At 40.0% G+C, this 25803-nt stretch overlaps 1 protein-coding gene across 3 annotated transcripts in view; it reads left to right on the forward strand.

Annotated features, from left to right (window-relative positions):
- The window catches only part of VEPH1 (ventricular zone expressed PH domain containing 1), a 207599-nt gene that overhangs the window by 95282 nt on the left and 86514 nt on the right, over nucleotides 1-25803 (forward strand). For all 3 annotated transcript variants that reach the window (XM_069473045.1, XM_069473046.1, XM_069473044.1), the window contains exons 7-9: nucleotides 2266-2486; nucleotides 18834-19043; nucleotides 19591-19988. In XM_069473045.1, the coding sequence (XP_069329146.1) occupies nucleotides 2266-2486; nucleotides 18834-19043; nucleotides 19591-19988 (829 nt within the window). The remainder of the gene's footprint in view (nucleotides 1-2265; nucleotides 2487-18833; nucleotides 19044-19590; nucleotides 19989-25803) is intronic.

Consider the following 25803-nt stretch of genomic DNA (forward strand, 5'->3'; position numbering starts at 1 on the left):
TCCTTTTTCTTCAGCTCAGTGTTCCTAACTTTTAGAATGGGGCCTGGCATATGCTAGGGACCCCCCACATCCACTTTTCCCTTTACATGGGGAATAGAAAATGCCCCTGTGGTTCGTTGCATACTATAAATTCATGTATAGAGACCTTGTATGAATAAATGAGTCTATATTAGAAAAAAACTCTTGGATCTAAGAACATTTCAGTGTCATTCTGCAATCTGGCAATTGTATGAGCCAAAATATGAAACAGGGGCTTCCAGGAACACGTGCCAATGGTCTTTACTTTTCATTTAACTAATATTGTTATCCTTTAACAAATAAATATCTTCAGCTTAAAGTAGCTGTCCAGCTTATGAAAGCACAAGCCTCTGTCCCACATACCCATAGAGCTCTGTGCCCTAGTGGGGCTTAAAAACTAATTAAAGACTTGATTGGCAGATGTACCCCACTTCCCCCAAAGGTGTGTTCCAGTACAACTGTACATGAAGTCTTTAAAAATTAAGTATTCCCAGCCTGAGCAAGAGCGAGACCCCATCTCTACTAAAAATAGAAAGAAATTATATGGACAGCTAAAAATATATATAGAAAAAATTAGCCGGGCATGGTGGTGCATGCCTGTAGTCCCAGCTACTTGGGAGGCTGAGACAGGAGGATCGCTTGAGCTCAGGAGTTTGAGGTTGCTGTGAGCTAGGCTGACGCCACGGCACTCACTCTAGCCTGGGCAACACAGTGAGACTCTGTCTCAAAAAAAAAAAAAAAAAAAAAATTAAGTATTAAAGACTAGGGGACTTCACTACCCAAGTCTCTTCTGTAGTAAACATTTCTTGTAAAGCACAGAATTCCTTTGCAACTGCATACTTTCTTTACAAGGTCAAATTTTGACACATAAGGTTTGCTTAAATCAGTGAATTGAGACACACACTCTGGGTGCAAAATCTACAGGCTCAAGTCTGTGCTAGGTTGATGATTGATGAATGAGAAGTAACCCTTTCAGGAGACTTGACTGACACATGTAAACATTAGAGAATTAAATGAAAGGGGGAATTATGAGTCCCTTAAAGGTGTTCACCTTTGCCATCTAGAGTCTAGCACAGGCATATTATAGGCATGCAGTATCTATTTGGTGATTGAATAAAAGCATGGATAAGCAAATAATCAAATGCAATTAAGTACTAAACACGATTTTTAAAAGAGTCTATAGTGCAGTGAAAATTCACACAGAATTCCCCTGAAGAAAATTAAACTTCAAATGCTAGAACAAAGGGTAAATAATAATTCCTAACTAGAATACTAATTTAAACCCATGTACCAATCAGTTAGAAGGACTTTGAGCAGCAACCACTAATACATATTTATTTATAATTATACATATGTTCTATAATACCAACATTATAAAAAAAATTTAACATACACAAGAAATAAGACTTTACAAGGGAAGTTAAAGATGAAATAAGCCATACTTTAAATTGTTATTTTTAAATTAATGGTATACCATTATTTCTGTTGGGTACAAATCTACATTTCAAATAACGTTATGGATAATTTTGAATTTGTTTTGACTAACTTCTAGTCATGTTGGATTAGATCACGTTACCTACAAATGTGGCCAATGAGGAGCTCTAACAGATGTAAGAGACGTGTCAGCTGAGCCACTTTCTTGTTATTTCCCCATGCCTAGATTATTCATATTGTCCTTAATCTTCAGTTTCTCTAAAGAAACTTATTTAAATTACTCATGAGAGTTAGGTTGTTTAAAGCTAGATAATATAATTGGCCAAGCACATAAAAACTGTAATATGTTGAAAGATGCTTAAAGTGAACAAAGGAGTAAGAATACCTGTGGGAAGGAAGTAAACTGCACACAGCAGTGGGATATGTGGCCATCTGACAGACAGATGCATCGAGGGAGCCAGGGTCAAGGCTCACTTTGAGGCTGCTGACGCCGCCTGAGCCGTGTAGGTGGAGTCAACGATTCACATAGTTGGGAAGGGGGGATGTGTGGGGTCAGATCACTGATGGTGCTTGGGAGGTTTTGACCTGGAATGACAGGCTAATAAGAATATTTGCATATTAGTTTATTTTGGAAATCAGGAACAAATTTAAAATCTCAAAGAAGCAGATTAAGAGGAATGATGAATGAAACTTATTATTTAGCTTCAGCTAGCTCCCTAAGTCAACTCCCTATAGAATTGTCATCTGCTGGTCATGGGACTACTCGGATTTTCTTTTAAAACATAGACCTGTTTTCTTCATTGTTCTTGGCAGGAGAGAGCCAGGAGCTGCCTGATGTACCTGGTGAGCCAGTTGGCCAACATGGAGCATTCGTTTCATCATATTCTCCTGCTGGAGATTAAGAGCATCACTGACACCTTCTCCTCCATCCTGGGCCCTCAGAGCAGAGACATCTTCCGCATGAGCAACAGCTTCACCGCCATTGCCAAGCTCCTTACCCTGCAACTGGAAAATGCCAAGGCTGGTAGTGAAAGGTGAGCAGGAGTTCCTTGCGATTCAGGAAGTTGTTGAGAACACATGGAGGTGGAGCATAGCTAAGCTTTCCTTTGTAGGCATGAAAGTTCCCAAGAAAAGCCAAACTCACTATCTCAGCAGAGAATAATGTCTGAATAAATTATGGTACTTGCCAAATATTTTTTTCCTAAATCTGTGTAAACCAGAATATAACAACAAAAAAAAGAAAAATCAAAAAAGTGCACAAAATATGGTAAAGGAATAAGAATGTAATACAAATAATAATGTTTTATAACATATATGTACTCAACAAGCATTTAACAATTTAAGTAGTTAGACTGAACAATTTAAAAAAGTTTACTATGTGCCAGGGAGCTAGACATACAGAGAGATAAAACATGTTCCTTGTGCTCAGGGAGCTCACTGTCTAGTAGAAGAGATAAATATTTAAGTGCACAATTAGAGAATGGCAGGAAGATCATGCTAATCAAGATGGGTTCAAAGAGTTTAGAGATGGGGTGTCTACTGCACTTCTGTATGGAAGGAGGGGGAGTAGGAAGCTGGGATCAGGAAAGGTTTCCCAGAAGAGGTGATATTTTGAACCAAGTATTGAGAGATGACTGAATTGCACCAGGCTGTCTTTTGGGCAGCATGTACAAAAACACTTTCTGGAAACAGAAGTCATTTTGTTTGACTAGGGTGTATGCTACAAAGAAAACAACATTAGGAGACGGTGATGAAGTGGTAGCCAGGGACCAGAGGATGGTGGGCCCAACAGACCTTACTAAGGAGTTTGAATTTTACCCTGTAGGCAGTGAGGAGTCATTGTGGGGTTTTGTACATGGCAGGATGTAATCAGGATCCATATCTCAGGAAGCTCAGTCTGGCCTCAGTGCAGAGAATGTCTCCGGAAGAGGCAGACTGGAGTCAGATCAAATGAGAGAAGGACGGAAAAGTGTCCCTGGGTGGTGGCCATGAGGAAATTATTGATGATTGTGGAGAGGAAGCTGCCAGTGGTCTGGCTGGGCATAAAACAGGATATCTCGGTTTAAAGAGAGAGAGAGTAGACAAAATGCACAAAACTGGCCTTTCGAAGAAGTTTGTCCTTGGGGAAAAAAAAAGGAAGACTTTATGGTTGGGGGAGTATCATTTTTTTGTTTGTTTGTTTTGTTTTGCTACATTTTGAATAGTGAGAAACTTGAAAAGCTTTATGACTTTTAGAATTAACTACAAAGTGATTTCAAATACATAATCTCATTTGATCCTCATAACTGCCCTACAAGACAAGAAGGGCAGATATCATTATTCCTACTTTACAGAAGAAGAAACAGACGCTCAGAGACTGCTTAGATAAATATCTTCCCAATGTTACTTAGTGACTAAGCGGTAGGGGATGGACTCAAACCCCACCTTCGCACTTCAATGCTGAGTATTTGAAGGTATGCAGTTCTGGAGGAGGGGCAGGGCCCATTTGAGACCAGTGTCAAATTGGTGGGCTTTTGGCATAACAAATGATGCACACCATTTCCAGTATGAAACAAGGATTCCCAACACAAGAAACCATCTTGATACAGTAGTGAGCCCTTAGTCACAGTGTCTCCTTTAGGCTCAGCATGGCATAGAGCCTAGAGATCTTGAGGGACATGAGACAACATCCCTGCCTTTAAGGGGTTCACAGTCAGGGTATGTGATGGGGTTTTGATAGACATGCATACAATGCGTTATGGAGTAAGAGAGATGCACTGATCTGATCGGCATCCAGGGAATTGAAGAATGTTTCACAGAGAAGATGAAATTTAAGTTCATTCCTTATGTATTGAGCATCTTCCATGTGCCAGGCATCTCTCTAGGCACCAGGTTAAGTTGCACAGGATGAATGAGAATTCCCCAGGTAAGGGTAGAAAGAACATAACAAATGGAGGTAATAGCACAGGCAAAGATACAAGAACTTAGGAGTGTGTGACCCAGACTAAGGAAAAATAATTTGTTCAGTGTGGCTGAGGCAAGTACATCAGGGTAGGGCAGGAGGGTAAGTTGAAGAGTTAGGTTAGAGGCAGATTATCAGAGACCTTACATGCTGTATCAGAAGTAAGGGGCTTATTCGATAAACATGGAGGTTTAGAAAGATTTTAATCCACGAAATGACCTCAGGTCTTAGCACCGTAATTAGCAGATAGTAAGTATTCAAATATTTTTTTTACCAAGGGAATAGGTGAATGAGGAGTGACTAACATTGTGGAGCACTGAATGGATTTGGCTGGAGCAGCAGGCTGATAACGAGAGAGAGAGAGAGAGAGAGAGAGAGAGAGACACCAGGATGCTATTATTGGAGCCTAAACAAAGGGAGGCCTAGACAAAGTCAGTGATGGAAGCCTAAGAAGTCAGCGCAGATCATTTTAGTGAGAAAGCACAGAACTCTGAGGAATTGATCACCTATGGGAGGTGGGGTAAGGAGAACGAGAAGGGAGTGGATGAAAACCCAGAGCCACCTAGCTTGAGTGACTGCATACACAGGGAAGATGATACTGATAACAAAGAAAGGAGGTGGCAGAGGGGAGCCCATCTGGAAGTGTCTCTTAGCCCCACTACAAACAGAGAATATTACCTGACCAATACGGCCATCAAAGTCAATAATAACTATTCATCAGAAGAAGACTGATTGCAAATGTCCTTTTCTCTCAACACAAGAGGTTTGATTGAGCATATAAAAGGTTGTCAGCTGGTTCAATATATAGATGTTTCCATACCATGTTTTCTCAACCTTGGTGCTATTGATATTTGAGCTAGATAATTCTTGGTTGTGGGGCTGCCATGTGCATTATGGACTGTTTACCAGCAATGCTGGCCTCTACTCACTAGATGCTAGTAACAGCATCCCTTCTCAGTCGTGACAAACAAAAACGTCTCCAGACAGTGCCAAATGTCCCCAAAGAGACAGAATTTCCCCCAGTTGAAAATCACTGCTATACATATGTATATACACACACACCATTCAAAAATAGCATTTTTCCCAGACCCGTGACCTGACTAGAAACAACCTAAATATGGCAGCATCCAAAAAACTCAAGGCCAGCTTCATGAAGGGATTTGTCATTTATTTATATGCAACCACAAAGTCACCGTGGGCCAACATTCATGATGTGGTTTCAGAAATTTGGTTTACAGTCTCTTTGGGGGAGCCACTGTGTGCCGCGTACATGGCCAGGCTGCTTGTGTCTCCTCCCAGCCACGGAGGACACACATCAGAGGCGGAAGCTTGAGCACAAGTCCTGGCCAGTGCCCACCCATTCTCTATTGCCCCTACAGGTGCAAGGTTTCAAGAGACCAGCTGACATCTCTGAGATTATATGTGTAAAAAAAGTTTATATAAAGGAAAAAAAATGGTATACAAATGTGTTACGTTAGGCATCTTAACAGGAAAATTAATTTTTAATAAGTAGGCCCAACCCAATTAGCAATAAACAATTTACCCATGAAAAGAAGAATTTAGGAGATATGTAGGGAAAAATAGGGTCTCACAATCAAGATGAGTCTGAATATATGGGAATGAGTTTACGTTCTCCTTCCTCTACTATTTTTTGGGGTGGGGGACAAAGAAAGCACAACTAAATGTGAAAAGATGAAAAGGTCACCACTCACCTCACACCCCCACCACTGTCATCAGCAGCGGGACCACTCTCAATGCAAAATGCTCCTCTCAGCTCAACCTTCACTGTCAATCTTCTTCTAATCAATTGTAATTATTCGGTGGGAACCTCAAAACGCTGGTGTGGACAGCCAGCCTTTTGTATTAACTGCTCATCCTTTCTGGGGTGGTTGCTAAGGCTTCTCTCCCAACATCTCTTCCTTGAATAGCCTTCATTGTGACCATTTAGCTTCAGTCATTTTAATCTCTGCCCCCCAAAGCAGAAAGGTCTACACTTTTGTCTAAAGCATACAGCAAAATCTGATCCTTACAATTAAAGGGGAAATGAATAAGTGAAGAGAACGTGAAAGAAAATTAAAGATGATAAAATTCAAAACAGATGTCATCTAATTTATAAATCTGACACATAGCCCAGCAAGCCAGATTTTAGACTTCAGGCCAAAACTACAAGATTATCAAAAGAAAAGCAATTAGCATCCTAGAGAGAATGAAAAACTGAAGCAGACAGGAGCCTTCCTTGTGCCAAATGACTCTGAATAAATGGGGCTGGTTTTGTTAGTTGCATCAGGTGAGCACATTGTACTTTTCCTGTTCCTCTGTTTTAGAAAGAATGTTTATATCTAAATAATAAACCAACAGAGGCTAAATAACAGAACAGCCAAGCAAAGCATTTAGATTTTGAAATTAATTCAGGAGAAGAAAAAGGGGTACAAAAACAATCGTGGATTGAAAAGGATAAGGTGTCAGGGTAGGGGAAGAGATGTGTACCTTTCACAACCCTATCTAGCCCTCCAGGCAGACCCAGTCATCTGGCTGTTTGCTTGCCAGGACCCAGTGGAAGCTGGGGAAGGAGAGAGTGAGCTCCTGGCAACTCTGCGAGTGGCTGAGCAGAGCAGGCAAGTGATCATTGACTGGAAGATGCCTTTGCCAAATGAATGTGGCGCCAGGGAGGCTGCTCTAATCAGGCGCCATCAGAATGGGGGCAGTCTGTCACAGGTGATCTCAGTAGGAGGTTAGGCTAAGGCCCCAACTGGGAATGGAAACCTTGGAGGATGGAAATTGTGGAAAGAAAGCAGGAATGGGGAGACAAATAGCAGAAATAAGAACAGATAGGGAGAGAGGATGGTGATGGCAAGAGGCAGAAGGAAAAATCAGATGAAACAGGAGAAAGGGTCCCTGCACACAGCCCCAGGTCTCAGGCTTGGGGTAGAGGAGGGGGAAGGTTACAATTCCTTCAAATCCAGCTTTCAAACCCTAGCCAAAGCCATCAAAGTCATGGGCGGGGGGGGGGGGGGAGGGGGGAAGAAGTTGTTTGTAAGAAAAGTTTAAGACAAAGTGTGTGATTAAAGTTTACCAAAACTTTGGCTTAATTAAATGGGTAGTATTTCTTTTATTGTTTTGGTGGTGATGGTGGTAGTGATGATGAGATTTTGTGTTTGCTCTTTGTTTTCAAGAATCAGGCCTGGCCAGGCACGGTGGCTCATGCCTGTAATCCTAGCACTCTGGGGAGGCCGAGGAGGGAGGATTGTTTGAGCTCAGGAGTTTGAGACCAGCCTGAGCAAAAGCAAGACCCCCCTCTCTACTAAAAATAGAAGGAAATTAGCTGGACAACTAAAAATATATAGGAAAAATTAGCTGGGCATGGTGGCGCATGCCTGTAGTCCCAGCTACTCATGGGGGGCTGAGGCAGGAGGATTGCTTGAGCCCAGGAGTTTGAGGTTGCTGTGAGCTACGCTGACACCATGGCACTCTAGCCCAGGCAACAAAGTGAGACTCTGTCTCAAAGAAAAGAAAAGAAGAGAAGAGAAGAGAAGAGAAGAGAAGAGAAGAGAAGAGAATAGAATAGAATAGAATAGAATAGAATAGAATCAGGCCTGAAAATAAAAAAAAAAGAGAATGCAAAGTAAATTATAGTAAAAACTGATTGGTCAGGTGTAAATCTGATTTTGGTATAAGTGGAAAGAAATGAAACAAGGAAATAAAACAACAGCACATGGGGGAGAATAAAGGGAAAATAGAATAAGAAGATTATGTTCACGGAAGAATGACTTCAGGAAATCTATCCTCCTTGGAGTGGGCCCCAAATTTTGGTTTACACCACATTCCATGCACTGGACATCAAAGAAATGGATTATAGAGAAGAGCCAGGGATTTGATTCCATGTGTGGCCAAAATATGTAGTCAGACAACATGGCCTGTGAAGACTGTTTTCAAAGTGTGAGACCCTATCGTCCCAAAGTTCCCATCTTGACATCCTGGGAGTCATATCAGAACCTAACCCTGGTGAAATACACAGTTCCTCAAGACATTGTCCAAGAGTTTGAGAGTGATGGCTCTTCACTGAGTCCATGACAGAATTTTCAGGGAACAGGAGGCTAATTACTTCTCTACAACATTGCAAAAAATGCTGCATCCATGGGACTGATTAAACTTTTAACCAGCTCCTACCACATGTCAGATCTTGTATAAGGGCTTCCACCTCTGTTATATTGTTTAGTCCTCACAATAAAGTCTTTTAACCTGCACTAGGATTATAGAGGCTTCATACTAAGGCGTAATGGAGTAAACCTTGTGGACAGACAAGAACAAAGTAAAATTCTCTCCCACCCCGCTGTAGGCCCATGGTGATTCCTGGAGGGGCAATAGTGTAAATGCTCAAATATCAGTTCATTGAGTTTTCTTTAATTTCTTCCTTTGATCTGGTCCAATGAATCTCAAATTTTAGCATGGTCAAGAGTTACACTGTTCACAGTATTTCATAGATAATTCAAAAGAATTTGAAGGAATGTCATGGGTGACTTTTGCCTATTCCTCCCAAAAGTTGTACCCCACTAACCTTTACCATTACCTTCTAGAACACCCTCTTCATGCCTCTCTTCCCATGGAAGGCTGCCATTCTCCAAGACTCCAGTTTGGTACCACTTCCCCATGAGGCCTTCCCCACCCATCCTCGCACATGGTGACCTGACCTTCCTCTGAGCTGCAGTAACAGCTCATGCTGCCTCTCCACTCCTCCACTACACGCTGCCTGCCTGGAGGTGTTAGTTTTCTTTCTGTGTCCTTCTTGTCTCCCACGAGCTTGAAGAACTAATATTCAGAACCTGGGCTCTGTAGAAGGAAAATAAGGAGGGTCTTAAAAGTGCTTATATGAACTCCCACTTTTTTAGAAAAGACACGTTTATACAAAGGGAAATTCATTCTTTGAGAGCAACTTTTGGCTGAGGGAGTGCACGCGAGTCAGGACCTTAATTAAAAACATGTGATGTTCTGGTCAGTTTTGCCCCTTGCTTGGAAAAAGCTGACTATAATTTCGCCCCACCAAGTTAACTTTTAAGAATGAAGCCAGAGTTTTAATAAGAAATGAGTGTATCTTTTCTACTAGAGAGGTCAATGGCAGTCACTTGTATAAAGAAAATCGTAGCAGCCATTTGTGGCAGTAGCTGTGGCTGTCGTTACCCCTGTGTGCGTAGGAAAGGCAGGAAAGGCTCCAGTTGCTCGCCTCTCTTCTTACTGAAGAGGTTAAGTCTGACATGTGGCTCCATTTATGTTCCATCTGTTGTTCATTTACTCCACCAGTTGTCCTTCCTTAAAGCAGCTTTAGGGTGTTGTGGAGGTCTTTAAAGGTATTTCAGGAATTCATTTATCAGCAAGAGATGCAGGTAGGGGACATCATTATCAGCTCTGGAGACAATGGAGCCAGCCCAGGGAGTGTGAGGCCCCAGAGGGGCTGGCTCTGCTGTGTGTGGACAAAGGGGGTGGAGATGGGGGCAGGCAGCCCTGCCATGGAGTGTGAGCAATCCAATTTCAGCTTCACCGGGGGAGCCAGGCCCCTTTCCTGTATCATAGCAATGTTCGAAACACAGTGCACACAAAAATGGAAGAGGGTCTTTTGTCTGGCGCCTATGACCTGGCTTCCCATTTCAAACAAGACAGAGAACACCAATGTTCTAGTAGGAAGAAGTGCCCTGTGGAGCAGAAGTGAGAGGAACTGACCCTCTATACCCCATGCAGAAGGGGTGACAGCTGGTGCTCAGATGTCTTACTGGACCCTATGAGCTAGCTGTTTGCTATTTTGATTCCCTAAATGCTCCCTGTTCCTTTTTTGGCATCTGTCATGATTGAACTTGAAAATTGCCATTTGCATGACATTTTAACCTTTTTGTTTGGGTTAAAAGAGGGTGCCAAAATTCATTTTTCCAACCAATGTGAAGAGTCAGTCAGTGACCATACATCAACTTTGTTCTGGTGTCTGGTTCCCACAGGATGTTACTCAGAGATATTAGGTGAAATAATTCTTCTTGATTACTGTGCTATCACCAATCCCGTAATATGTATTACTTATTCCTGGGGTAGAGTCAGATGCCCTGAACCAAACACCAATTGAGAGGCAGTGTGGAGGGCAGGTGGGCGTGTGGGCTCTGGAGGCAGACACCTGCATTTGATGCTGGGTTGACTAAGTGACCTTCAGTAAGTTACTCCACATCTTTCTGCCTCAGTTTCTTCATATGTAAACGGAGCTACTAATAGGTACATGAGAAGTAATTCATGAGAATAATTACATGAGAAATAATTCATGTACAGGATTTAGAGCAGTGAGTACCTACACTCAGTGAGCCCTCAGTACATGTCCATTATCAGCATTAGCACTTTGCTCCAGGTGGGCATTAGAATAGGTGATTTTACTTGATATATCCACTAAACCAGTGCCCATCTGCAAACTGTTTCTTATCAGACTGTGACAAAGTTATTATGGAAATTGAAAATGAGAAAATAAGAGGTTAGAACTTTTATAGCAATTTGACATTGCTGCAATATCCAAGTGCATGATCAGTGGACACTGTATTTTTTTTATTCATTGCAATTCTCTGATAATTTACTTTTACTGTTTTTTACAAAAATACTGGCCTGTGACATATGCAAATTCAAAAAACAAAAAAACAGCTTTTTGCTACAGGTAACTTGAAAACCATTGCATTAGATCCTAGATGCAGCTGAACCCAGAAAAGTCTGAGACCTTTCTTTAATATCTAACATTTTACCCCCAAACTTTCCTTTGAGACCTAAAGTAAAGAGATTTAGTGCATGAAAGATGGTGAACACACACCATTTCAGCCGTGAGATGCAGGCACTGTGGGGTGGGTTACAGCTGAGGCAAAACAGTTCTTAATATTATTCATATTTGTCATAAGGCAAATGGTGGACTTTCTATTAGTTGGTAGCCTGAGGACTGTTAGCTAGTCTTTACTACAGGTAAATGCTGAATTCTAGGTAGACTAGAAATTGAATCACAGGATTTTGCACGGAGTTCTATCCCGGCTCAGTCATTGATGTGTTTTTGACAAATTATATCCCTCCATTTTGGAGTAGCTACGTTTCTATCTATTAAAAATGAGGTAGGGTATTGTATTTGAGGTGAAGACTATGAGAGAATATATCAAAAGGAAAAATTTTACCCAATCTTCCTGCTCCTCCAGTGTCAAATGCTGGAGAGGGACAATGTTTTAACTGCTTAATCCTCTCGTCAGACCCTATTGCCTGCTCTTGCTCCCAGACAATGAAGTCAGCCTAGATAGAGAAGAGCACATGCCTCACTCCTGATTCCAAGTGCTTTGATGACATTGCTACTCTACGTTTTATACTCCTTTATAATATACAAAGTGCTTTTGCAGCTTGTGCTACATCCACGTGGCAATTTGTTAGGATGGGGCAGGCTACTGTTAAGGCTGCTGCTCACCTGGGCTGCCCGGTCTAGTCTCGGGAATCTCGACTGAAGATTCGGGGTCTGTCTGGACCAGTATCTATCAGTGGCAAAAACTGAAAAGATGCCTGTACCTCAGAATTTACAGGGACCCTGAAATGACTGACGATGACAAAGCTCATCGTCAGTAATGCAGACTGTTTTAAGTCTCTCCTCACTACAGAGTTAGTGACACCCTTAGCAGTCTTGCTTGATCGAGGGAAAATGCCTCTGCCCTGGTCTGCTTCGGATGCTGTTCTTCATTGTCTGAGCCAGTGCTTCTCCAACTTGAATGTGCCACCAGACGCCTGGGGATTGTGTTAAAATGCTCATTCTGACTCAGTAGGTTTGGGGCAGAGCCTGAGATTCTGCATTTCTGACAAGCTCCAAGGCAACGCTGACACCACTGGTCCAGGGACCCCACACTGGGTAGCAAGGGCAGGGGCTTTGCATTTTTTACTGATCCTTTTTCCATGTCTCATTCTTTCCTGTGTTGGTTGAATGACTGAAACGTGAGCAAATGACTGAGCATCTGCATTAGGAGGGTCACTGCCTTGTATCGGGGCTTTTATACTTTTATTCAAATTGCAGGAAATTCTATGTCTTCAGTTGCTCAGAATTGACACTTGAAGTACAGAGATTTTTTTAAATTAATGAATTCCCAGTCCTTGTGTGCTCACACAGTGGGCTCTCTTTTAGTACACACTCTCTAGGATGCTACAGTTGGAAAAGGGATTATATAGTTCTCCCTGGCTTTGAGCAGGAAAAGCTCATCTTCCAGGTTTGGTGCCACCTGCACAAGCCTCCCTCTTTCAGTGTCAAATGTCCACACTAAGCAGCAGCCACTCAGAGTTTTACCATGGCTTGACATGTCTATTCTATATGGGCTACACTGTCAAATCCATTATCTTATATAATGCCTTGAGCAATCTGATGATGCAGTATCACTAGTCCCATTTTTATATGACAAAAATAAGACTTAGTGTTATAAAGAGATTTGCCACATCACAAATAAACATGAGATTGGAGTGATGAATCTAGATCTTTCCCCTGTGAAGTCATGTTCAGTCCATTTCTCCACAACTGTCTCTTTTTGAAATCCCTTCAAAATTGTAGTGTGAATAAAATGCCATAGAGCCATCTTATTTCAGCAAAGTTCTACCATTGGTATGAGCATATAACCAGGTGCCTGCCCATCTCTGCTCTTGCCCACTGAGCAGGTCACAGGCAGAACAGGTTGCCGAGAACCTAGACTTACTGTTGTTCTTTCCCATGATATTCCAACATAGCTGTAGGAGCAGCGTTGTTCTTTGCAGCCCTGAAACAGATGCTAGCACTCTGGACCTGGGGGATCATCTCTGTCATTCTTATGATGATTGATGACCCAAGAAACTGCTGAGGAGTAAGGAACATAACATTCTAAGAATTTAGGATCCCGATGTGGATTTGGTTCATTACCTTCTCCTACTTCTCCTCTAACAAGCTTAACTCTGCAGGAGTACATATTGTAGACATGGGATCATACGCCAAAATCATCAAACATTAACTAATATTATTATTTTTTTTATTTAAAGAGCCAGAAAGAGAGGCTGCCAATCTCCCCACCCCTGCCAGTTTTGTAGTCTCATCTCCCAGCTTAGTGAGAGCAGCCAGCTGTCCAAGGGCCGCTCTGTTTCTAAGGGAAGTCCTCAGGAGGGAGGTAATTAGGCCTCCTCCTGGGCATCTTTAGAGGTACCTTTAAAAACTTTACTTTGGCAACAGAGACCAGAAACCATTCAGACTGGAAATTATCTGAGCCTCTTGTAACGTGGTGTGTTGAGTTAAGGCCAAGTTAATATTTAGAGGATTACAGAACCCTGGCAAAGATTTCTATAAAATTACCTCTGGGGTTAAAAGTGACAAATGGAAAAGAAATAACAACCCCCTTCATGAGCCCAGCCTGCCGGCCCCACCCCCACCACTCCACAAGTAAACACACACGGGACCAATGGCTGCATCAGTACTTGCATATCAGTGATATGTTTCCTTGCTCTAGAAGGAAAGCAGAAGGGTTGTTTATCTCTGGAAAAGGTCTTCTCTCCTATCGTTTTCTATTAAATTTAAAAAGGAAGAGGAGAAGTAAAGGAGCAGGAAATGTTTATTACAAACCCAAACAAACCTTCTATTTATTAATGATACCATTTCCTGACTTTCCAACCCATTGGAATCAAAATTTGTCCTACCTCCCTGCCAGCAAAACTCTTTGGCATGCCCAGAAGGGTTGATGGCCACAGACAGAAAGTTCTCTTTGATCCGTCTGGAGGCCTTGGCTGCCTCAGTGACTCTTATTACCACTCCTGATCCCTGACTTCTGTGCTATACAAATTTCCCAATCATGAAAACAAGCGAGATGGTGTAGATGTAGAAAAGAAAGTCTTTGCGGTAAGAATTCTACTCATCAGCAACACTCATCAGCCTCATATCCAAAGAGCATTTCTTTGGCCCAGACATTTTATTATTGCTTCTTCACTCTTCTTATTTGCTCCTTTGCAAATTCCTCTTTTTGCTCCCCCTCTGGCTCCCTGCTTCTCTACAAATTTCGTATGTACCAAACAACACCATGCCACCCCCACCCCTGCTGGGCCAGGAGGAGTGGCCAGTGCCTCACAGGCGTCTGGTAGACCTCTGGAGGGTGGGGGTTGGGGTGAGGTTTGCAGGCTAACTTCAGACACCACTCAGTTCACTTATTCCACAAAGAGTCCAGGTACCCATGTGTGCCAAGCCCTGTGCCAGACACGAGGGAGCAAGGATGAGCAGTACAGGTCCCTGCCCGCCGAGCAACAGGGGTTTATTCCAGAGCAGCGTTGCCAAATTTAACAAATAAAAATATGGGACACCCAGTTGAATTTCACATAAAGAACAAATTATTTCTTAGTACTTTTTAGTGAAAGTATAATAATTTTAGTATAGTATAATACATATTTAGTATGTCCCACTAGGGACATACCTATGCAAAATATTTGTCATTTATCTGAAATTCAGATTTGGCTGAGTATCCAATATTTTAGTGACAACCTAACTCTAGAGGCACCAAACCTGCGCCTCTTGGGGTCAATGGATGTGTAGGGATCACCCCATAACTTCTCTCATGCCCAAAGTCTTCTCAGGAGGATGCTATAAAACAACCAGAGAGTGAAGGAAGGCTGCTCCCATGGAGCTCTGACTCCTTCAGGGTCTGGGGCTTAGTAACCAATACCCAGTCACTGGAGACGCAGGCAGGGAAAGGGGCCTGAGTGAACATCCCCTCCTAAAGCCTGATAGTAATAAAATCTGGTGTCTGTTGAATGCCCATTGTGTGCTAGGAACAGTGATTCACACTGACTCTGTCATTTAATCTTTCCAACAATCCCTTGAGTTATGTACGGTTATTATTTCCATTTTATAGATGGTGAAATTGGTATAAAGAGTATAACAAGGCCAGGCACGGTGGCTCACACTTGTAATCCTAGCACTCGGGAGGCCAAGGCAGTGGATCGTGTGAGCTCAGGAGTTCAAGACCAGCCTGAGCAAGAGCGAAATCCCATCTCTACTAAAAAAATAGAAAGAAATTAGCTGGACAACTAAAAATATATAGAAAAAATTAGCTGGGCATAGTGGCGCATGCCTGTAGTCTCAGCTACTCGGGAGGCTGAGGCAAGAGAATTGCTTGAGCCCAGGAGTTTGAGGTTGCTGTGAGCTAGGCTGACGCCACAGCACTCTAGCCCAGGAAATAGAAAAATAAAAAAGAATATTCAAAAACAAAACAAACAAAAAAAAAAGAGTATAACAAATAAAAGATCTCTGTAAGTAAGAAAAATTTTTTAAAAATCAAAAGCTGATACAATAAAATTATCTTTATCCTATAATTATATGAAATTTGAAATTTTGGGGAAGAAAATGTGATTATTGTAAATATTATTATAACCCAGAGCTTTGCACAGAGAGAAAAAAATTATAAATTCATGAGAAATTTATAACAACTCATATGTTATAAGATTTAAAAATTGGTATAACTGGGCACATTGGCTCATGCCTACAGTCGCAGCTACTCAGAAGGCTGACGTGGGAGAATCTCTGGAGCTCAGAAGTTCAAGTCCAGCCTGGACAACATATTAAGATCGCATCTCTAAAAAATGAAATGAAATTAAAAAATGTTAAAAATTGTATAATGCTCAATATCTGAGATATACATTTTGGGCTATGCTTTGTGCTTTACAAATTTTTTAAGTTTTAATAATTCCAACTTTAGAAATTGTTAAAATAAAGATATCTTTCAGTTTTGAAATGTGATTAAGTTACAAGGAACCAGAGAAATACTTTAGTATTTAGTACAAGGACTGACATGGATAAAAAAATAATACTCCCCAAAATTTCTTGTGTTGAGAAGGTTCATTAGATCTTTTAAAATTAACCTTGGTAATCATCATGGTTTGTGAAATACCATCCAGTGATAGCATTATCTTGGTTTCCTTTGTAATAGGAACAAACGTCTAGAATGTTCTGGCTAAAAGATGTCAAAGCCTCCCATCTATTTGTGTGCAGCCGGTATCACGTATATGTTAGAAAAAAAATCATTTTCAAGATTAGCCTTTATTCCCGTGTACTAGTTCTTGAAATCTACTCATGTATATTTCATTCACGCATGGTGTGGGCAGATAAATGAACATTATGTAAAGCCATAGGAAACCTATATGAATTATGTAAGTAAAATATTTTTAAATTTTAATTTTAAATAAACAACAGTTTATTAGGCAACAAACAATTGCCTTGTTACCTAATAGATGATCAACACTTCTTCCCACTTGGAACCATCAGCAGCTGTCCCTGGGCTGGACTCACAGGTGGATTCTGACCACCGAGGGTCCGTAACCACAAACCTTCCCTCAACGCCAGGACTGCTCTCTGAGCCAGACAGGAAAACTTCGGTATCCAACCCTACCAGTTCACCTTCACCAGTGCCCACTGCAGATACAATGCCAGGATGGGCGGAATAGTCAGCAGCCCTTCTGCATTGGTTCTCCCTGATAAGCAGTGCTGTTTAAAAAATAATCGTGTTTTTCCCTCACCCTGACCCAGCTATGCCAGATTCACTTTGACCCTTCAGATAAAATAACCATATTTTTTAAAAAGCTAGGATTTTTCTGTAAGTCTCAGGCTCTTTCCTCAACATCAACGAAAAATACTAACGAGAGCCAAGTAAGTACACACAGACAAACCAACAAAATCATTAAACCATCTTGGTGAATGCATTTTGGGGGATTATCATGTGGAGTAATAAAAAAATAAATATTTTGTCTTTGTCCCCAGTTCCTGGCACACAACTCCTAAACCCTTGGAATCTCCAGAGTGATGAGTGTCTTTTGTATGCTAATGAGATGACTAGTGGCTGGGTACCCCTAGATTGCTTCAGGATGGGGTCTGTTTGCTAGAAAGACCAAGGCATCATTACAGGGCTGGTAATTTCAGTCCTTCCTTACCCCCTCATCCCCAACCTCTGAGAAGGGGAGAGGAGCTGAGTCAATCATAACGGCAATAATTTAATCGCTCATTCCTGCATAATGAGACCTTCATAAAAACCTGTAAAGGACAGGATTTGGGGAGCTTCTGGGTTGATGAACACATTGAGCTTTTGGGAGGGGGCACAATCGGAGAGGGTACAGAAGCTTTGTGCCCCTTCCCCTCTACCTTGCCCTATGATCTCACCCATTTGGCTTTTTTTTTGAGTTGTATCCTTTATAATAAACCAGCAATAATCAGCTAAAGTGCTTTCCTGAGTCCTATGCGTTGTTCTAGTGAATTATTGGACCATGGGGGTGAGGTGGTTGTGGGAATCTCATGACTTTATAGTCAAGTTGGAGAGAGCCTGGGTAAGCTGGGCACCCTGTACCTTCAGCTGGCATCGGAATTGGGCACAGGCTGTGGAGTCTTAGGCTAATTCTGGGTAGTTAGTGCTGGGATCAAATGGAATTGTAGGACACCCATTTGGTGTCCGGAGACTTGGAGAATTGGTGTAAGGAAAAAGAAACCTACACATTCGATGTGAGGAGTATGGTGAAGGAAAACAGTTCACTTTACCTTTGTTTTTATAAGGAAAGAATTAATCCTAACATGACATGTTATGATGGGTAGCAATTGCTAAATAAGAATTAAAGTAGTTCTAGGCCAGCTAATATTAGTAGACAGATCAGGGAGGATAGATGCATATTACTCTACTGTAATTATTCACCACCTCAGTGAGCATCAGAGAGCTATTTCTGCAGCTTATTTGCAGGCTCTTAGCTATAGCCAAGGCACTGTTAGTCTGCAGAAGAATTCCAAAATTATACCACATGTGGCCTCCACCTTAAAGGAGGTAATTTTAATGACCCACAGAGTGGTTTATAAACTCTGCTATAGAAGATATTTGGAACTATTAATGTCATTTATAGAAAACCTCCTTCATCCAATATCTTAAAATTCAAAAAGATATTTCTTGCTTCCAAGGTGAAAGTTATGCTGATTTCCATAAAATTAACAAAGCCATGAGTTTACAGTCTATATGAAATATTCTTATTCTATCAATTTTAGTACAAAATTGATAGTACATATCAGCACATACAAATTTTCTAGAAAATGTCTGGCATGAATTTTATGTGAAAGCCATACATAGGAGAGTTTCTAGATGAGAATATGGTAGATGACCATAAAAACTGTTTTTTATTCTTTGAACACTTCAAAAAGTATTTCTAATACAAAGTTGACATAAACACCACAGTTTCTAAATTTCTGATGAAATAAACTACAGAAGCAATTTCAAAGACCTATGCCCAGAGTAAGTATTCAATAAACATTTAGTATGTGACTAGTGACAAAAAAATTATCAGGCAAAGTTTTCATTTCTGAATAAGAGACAGTCAAATAGAGAGTAATACTGTTCTGAAGGGTGTATTTTACTAGCATCTAATGCAAAGATTTCTATTCCTTTAGGAGAAAAATCAGCTCGGAAATTGAATCCCCTGAGAGAATGGAAGAAATCAAGATCATGGTAGCTGAAAAAGAAGACCATGAAAAGCTCCAAGTTAAAATCCAGGCTTTTGAAGACAAAATAAATGCTGAGAGCAATACCCCTGGCTCTATTAGAAGATATAGTTTGGGCCAAGTTTCTAAGGAAGAAAGAAAAAACATTAGATTTAACAGGTATAAGTTTTGTTTGGTTAGTTTTTTAAAGTATGCACTTCATGTTTGCTATTGGTTTTGTTATCCTGCTGTTATGGGGGGCATTTTATATATCTTTTACCTATGGCCACCCAAAGTTCTGTCCTTTCATGAATGAAATATTTTTCACAATGTTCTCATTATCCAAAGAAGCTCAATATTTTAAATGGGGAATACAAACGGAAAACAAACCTATGGCTTAATTTTTTAAATATAAATATGCCAATATGAAGAATGGCTTCTCTTGGTTTCTGATGAAAAATCAGAAGCAAAAGTAAAAAAAGAATAAGTCTACCATTTTCCAGCCAGTTTTGCCATAGAATTTATTTTTAAATCTTTGTTTTGGAAAGTGACCTAGATTTTCAAAGGTTTGGTTTATTACCTAATTTATTGGTGGTCTACATTTTATCAAATCTGTTAACAGTTTCACACTCCAGAAGAAGTAACTTTTTGTCCCAGTGTTATTACTATTTCTTTTCCTTATCAGTGAATGATAACTTCTTTAACTTTCCCTGTGTTTGTCCTCTAGGTCAAAAAGTTTGGCTTTGCACACTGTGCTCACAAAGGGTGTGAGTTCAGATGATGGGGAAGATGTAGAGAGTGGAGAGATACCAGCCAGCATCTCTCTTTCAGAAATAGACCCACTTAGCCAAAGAAGTGACAAGTTACCCTTTAATACAGACACTGACAGATCACAGCTGGGAAATTCTTCAGTTTCACACCCAAATATTATACATATAGAATCAGAAAATTCACCAGAAACTATTAAAGAAAACTTCCAGGAAGAAACTCCAGAGACACCCGCAAGTCCTACAGAATATCAAGATAAGCTCTACTTGCACTTGAAGGAAAACCTCAGTAAAGTGAAAGCATATGCCATGGAAATCGGAAAGAAGATTCCAGTCCCTGATCAGTGTACCATTGAAGGTAAGTACCATGAAATTCCCAAACCTGAGGAATTTCAAAAGTCACACACACACACACACACACTCAAACTCAGATTACATAAATTGCCATACTGTTTTCTGGATCTTTGGCAAAAATGGATAATTTTTAAATATACCTTGTATTATTTTAATTATCTCTTTTTTTTTCAGTAAAGGTGATCATCTTCTTGATTCCTATTTGAATCTGCTTAGGTGCACCTAAGTTCACTGACTGTCTGATTTTTGCAAACCTCAAGACATATTATTTCTAGTTCCCTGTCCCCAGGGTTCAGGAAAACCCTGTATAGAGGTCTGTGGCCAAGAAGCAGGCTCTGGAGTAGGCATCCAGCCAGAGACATGTTCCATCCACATAATCATGCAAGAAAGCTGTGCATGACATTGAGCATCAGCTGCAAGAGCTTTTTCTACTATTCAACTACCATGTGCCAGGCACTGTGCTAATGTACTCAAGATTCAGCTATAAACCAGACACCTCCCTGACCTCTTAGAGATTAAAGTACAGATGCTCCTCAACTTACAATGTGGCTACATCCCCACAAACCCATTGTAAGCTGAAAATACCGTGAGCTGAAAATGTATTTAATACACCTAATTTACCAAACATCATAGTTTAGCTTAGCCTACCTTAAACGTGCTCAAAACACTTAAACATTAGCCTATAGTTGGAAAAAAATAATCTAATGCAAAGCCTAACTTATAATAAAGTATTGATATCTCATGTAATTTATTGAATACTGTACTGAAAGTGAAAAGTAGAATGGTTGTGTGGGCACTCAAACTACGGTTTCTACTAATGAGTATCACTTTCACACCATCAGAAAGTTGAAAAATCACAAGTCAAACCATCTTAAATCAGGGACCATCTGTACAGAAAGAAAAGGACAAAACAGTAGGTAGTCAGGAAGTGACTTAAGAGGTAGGAGGCAGAGAGGGTGTGAGCTAGTCAGAAAACAAAGGACAAAGTGAAAAAAAAAAAAAGAGATGTCAGGGGCAGCCAAGACCTCCCTCAGGCAGCACCAAAAAAATCTTAGTAAAGTTTTAAGTAATGACAGGATCAGTAACAATGTCTTACTGAGCCATATTGGGGCTTGAGGCAAAAGGAATCATTGGTAATATCGATCCTCTCTCTAATTACAATTTTGATATTTTATTTATTATAGATTTTCTGCACTAATTTTCATTTTTAAAAATGTCTTAATTACTAATTTTTTTTCTGGCATGCCTTTACATTTTGTGCCCTACTCCTTCCTAGCCCTAGGAAAGGTAATGGGTTTGAGACACAAGTCCTAAAATGCCGTAGCACTAGGGGCAGGCTCACTTTTCTGGTAGTGCATTGAACAAGTCTGGACAGCTCAAAGGCACTACCAGGCTCATAAGATCTTTCCTACAACAGTTTTTAGACAGTAGCCATGTTCATTCTTTGAGATTTATGTGATGGTCCTGGCACTCTGGTAGAACATGTCATCTTCTCACAGACTACAGCCCTCATAGAAAAAGCCAGACAGCTCAGCCTCCAGCAAGAAACCTAGGGGGAGGACAGGGAATAAAGTCATATTCACCCACCCACTGGCTGTCAGGTTTAGGAGCTGGGAGAGAGAGTCCTGATTTCCCTACTCTACTTCCTATTCCTTCTTCCACTTCAAATCAGATGGGAGGATGCATTCTCATGCTAACAAAGGGAAAGGCAGGCGATTCAAGCATTTGGTAATGACATTATATTATCACTTAGCATGTCTGTGTAGAATCTGACACTTTCAAAGGTGTTTGCAATAATTTGATTAACCTTCTTAAAACTATTTTTAAAATGGTGACAATAAAAGTCACATTGCTTATATTTAAATATAAGTATAATTAAATAATAAGTATACCAGGGCTAGGAAATAGCTAAAATGAATAAAGCTCAGTCAAAGTAAACACTTTACAATTGCCCAATATGCTAATAATCTATGTATCTAATGCACAAGTTGGAGAATTTAATGTCAGAGAAGTTAAGTGAATTTCCCAGTTTAACAGAGGGAGTCTATAGCAAAGATAAAGTTAAAATAGTGTTTGTTTTTTTTTTAAGTTTGGCCTCAAGCATTAAAGGTTTGTTATTCTGTTAGTATTAACCTTGTGGAAATGTGGGGTAAGTCCTGTAGAGTTACTTCAAGCATCTAGTTGTCAAAAACACATGATATTTCTTTTTGTCTTAAATTATATTGGGAGTTAAAATTATATACTGTCCCTGATTTATGATGGTACAACATGATTTTTCAACTTTACAATGGTGCAAAAGTGATATATGTTCTGTAGAAACTGTACTTTGAAATTTGAATTTTGATTCAAAATTCTTTATAATAAATCTATTATAAAATAGGCCTTGTGTTAGATGATTTTGCCCAACTGTAGGCTAATGTAAGTGTTCTGAAGACATTTAAGGTAGGCTAGGCTAAGCTATGATGTTTGGTAGGTTAGGTGTACTAAATGCATTTTCAACTTATATTTTTTTGTTGTTGTTTTTTAATTTTTTTATTCCAGCATATTATGGGGGTACAAATGTTTAGGTTACTTATAGTGCCTTTTCCCCACCTGAGTCAGAGCTTCAAACTTGTCCATCCCCAAGATGGTGTCCATACCCATTAGGTGTGTATATACCCATCCCCTGCTCCCCACTCCCAACTGCCTGACACCCAGTGAATGTTATTACTATATGTGCATTTAAGTGTTGATCAGTTAAAACCAATTTGATGGTGAGTACATGTGGTGCTGTCTTTCCATTCTTGTGATACTTCACTTAGTAGAATGGGCTCCCACTCTATCCAGGATAATACAAGAGGTGCTAGATCACCACTGTTTTTTGTGGCTGAATAGAATTCCAAGCTTCTGCACAGCCAAGGAAACCATCATGAGAGTAAACAGACAACCTGCAGAATAGAAGAAAATACTCTCATGTTACACATTTGATAAAGGGCTGATAACTAGAATCTATATAGAACTCAGGAAAATTAGCAAGAAAAAATCAAACAACCCTATCAAAAAGTGTGCAAAAGACATGAACAGAAACTTTTCAAAAGAAGATAGACTAATGGCCAATAAACATATGAAAAAATGCTCAAGACATACCCCATTGTAAATTGAGGAGCATCTGTAGTTTGAGAGTTAACAAGGTAATTGGTTTTTTCCCCCAATATTGAATAAATCCATTATCTTTACTTTAAGAAAATAGTAGAGTATTTTCTTTGGATATTGATGTTTTATACCAGAGATGACTTAAAATTGAATATGTATTTTTTTTAAATTGACATTCATGCATACTTTTGTAATTTCCTGGGCAATTCCTTGCATAGAGATATGTGTGAGGGATAGAAGATTCATATGACTCACAGCTAATGTATCCACTGAGAAAGGACTCAGGCTGATTGCAGGGGAAATGTTAATATTTCAGAAATAGTGTAAACCATTCAGTGAAACACCAGCAGTCATCTGGCTGACACAATTTTGCTTATTGTCATAAGATCACTTGGCATGACAATATTACTTTTCTTTCCTTAAAAACTTACTGAAAAAAAATTAGGCTTAATTGTGTAAGGTTTAATGTGTTATTGATATATAAGAAATATATTTGATCTTTATGCACAGTAATCAAGAAACAAAGAGAAGAAGCATAAAAACTACTTCTAAAACATTTAAAGTTAAAGAGACAAATAGCTGGCAGGAAACAACAGCAAAGTGTTATGAATAATTTTGGAATGCTGTTCCAAAGTCCATACTGTAAGAACATGATAAAACAATCCTTGAAAGAAAATCTTTTTGTATTAAGTTGGTCCACATGAAAAAATTGATATTTGACTATTTTGATCTATAAAAACATCAATTTCAAATGCTTCAACCTAATACTTTAGTAATAAACTATGTTGAAAGAATAGGAACCTCACTTGTCACTGCACAGCAGAATTCGGTATGAGTAGAGTTGAGGTCACAAATAGCATTCTTAACCCCAGTCAGCCATCTATTATTGCATGATATTGATCACACTGGGGACAGGCAATGGAGTGTAATGCAGTGTAAATGGATCAGTGCATATTTATCATCATGTCTGGAAAAAATGTCAAACCCCAGGTCTCATTGAGGTTGAGTCAGCAGTGTGATTTTGGATATAAAAAAGCCTCTTATGGCCGGGCGCGGTGGCTCACGCCTGTAATCCTAGCACTCTGGGAGGCCGAGGCGGGTGGATCGCTCGAGGTCAGGAGTTCGAGACCAGCCTGAGCAAGAGTGAGACCCCGTCTCTACTAAAAATAGAAAGAAATTATATGGACAACTAAAATATATATATACAAAAAATTAGCCGGGCATGGTGGCGCATGCCTGTAGTCCCAGCTACTCGGGAGGCTGAGGCAGGAGGATCGCTTGAGCCCAGGAGTTTGAGGTTGCTGTGAGCTAGACTGAAGCCACGGCACTCACTCTAGCCCGGGCAACAGAGTGAGACTCTGTCTCAAAAAAAAAAAAAAAGAAAGAAAAAAAAAAAGCCTCTTATTACCAGGTTAGTAATTCACTCCTGAGCCTTGTAGGCCTCTGGTATTTGTGCAGGTTTACTAATCACTAAAACCTATGTATTCAAAAGCAGAGCAATGGTCTAATATCACTGCCTGTTTATATTTATATATGACAGGAAGAATTTTAATAATTTTTCTTATTTAAAAAAAATTTTTTCTTTAATAGTAGAGATGGGGTCTCACTCTTACTCAGGCTAGTCTCAAATTCTGAGCTCAAGTGATCCTCTTGCCTTGGCCTCCTAGAGTGCTACAATTACAGGCATAAGCCACCGTGCCTGGCCAACAGGAAGAATTTAGTTTATCTGCTAAAGGGAATTTTAAAAATCTGAATCATTGGTATTCATTTATGTGAATAAAAATGATTAGAGCTTAAAAAAAAACACATGATATTGAAATAAATCCTTGAAAATCTGGCCCATCACTGGAGATCCATAGGGATGATATGAAAGCTTACAAGAACCCATCAACGTTACTTTGAAGTATTTCCTGACTGGGTGAAAATGCATTCCATCTGTAGAGCATATCAGCAAGCCTGACTTTCAGAAAGGTAATTTTTAAGCTAGTAATGTAGTCCTTTCCCAATTAGACCCACATGAGTTGATTTTTTTTTAAATAAAATTCATTATAAATATCAAGGAGTGGGCATTGTTTTCATGATTAATTACAATGAATCTTCCTTATGAAAATTTGCATGTAGTCAAGTCCAACCTCAGTATTGGGGTGACTGTGGGGTCCTTACATCCTTCTTGTCCAGTTGGTCCAATCTGGGGAATGACGATAATGTTCATCCACTCATCCACTTAATGGTCCTGGGGGAGGTTCCTTCCTTCCTTCCTTTCTTCCTTCCTTCCTTATACATTGGTCTAATCACAGAATCAAGATAATTTCTCCATGAGTTGAAGTTGTAAAATTTGGAGTCAGAGAAGGATCCTAAAGCTTTTTCACACAATTTGAGAAGGAGAAACAGCAAATAGGAAGATGCTACAAATTCCCTGGAGCCTTATTTCATTTAGGTGGTCTCTTGGGCCCCTGTTTGAAGGACACTTATTAGGGAAAACTTTTTTAGAGAATTTTTCTTAATGCTTTGGGAATTTTCTTGGATTATCTTACTCATCAGCTCCTATGTCTCCAAAGAGTAGAATTTAGTTGACAGAGGAGGACATAACAATGGCTGGTTTCTACTTTGACTTTCTCCTGCCACACATATCCTGGTCCCAGTCATCTGCAAGAGCCCATGAGAGATATCCAAATAACAGTATTAAA

This window comes from Eulemur rufifrons, chromosome 7, assembly GCF_041146395.1.
Source record: "Eulemur rufifrons isolate Redbay chromosome 7, OSU_ERuf_1, whole genome shotgun sequence".
Taxonomy (NCBI): domain Eukaryota; kingdom Metazoa; phylum Chordata; class Mammalia; order Primates; family Lemuridae; genus Eulemur; species Eulemur rufifrons.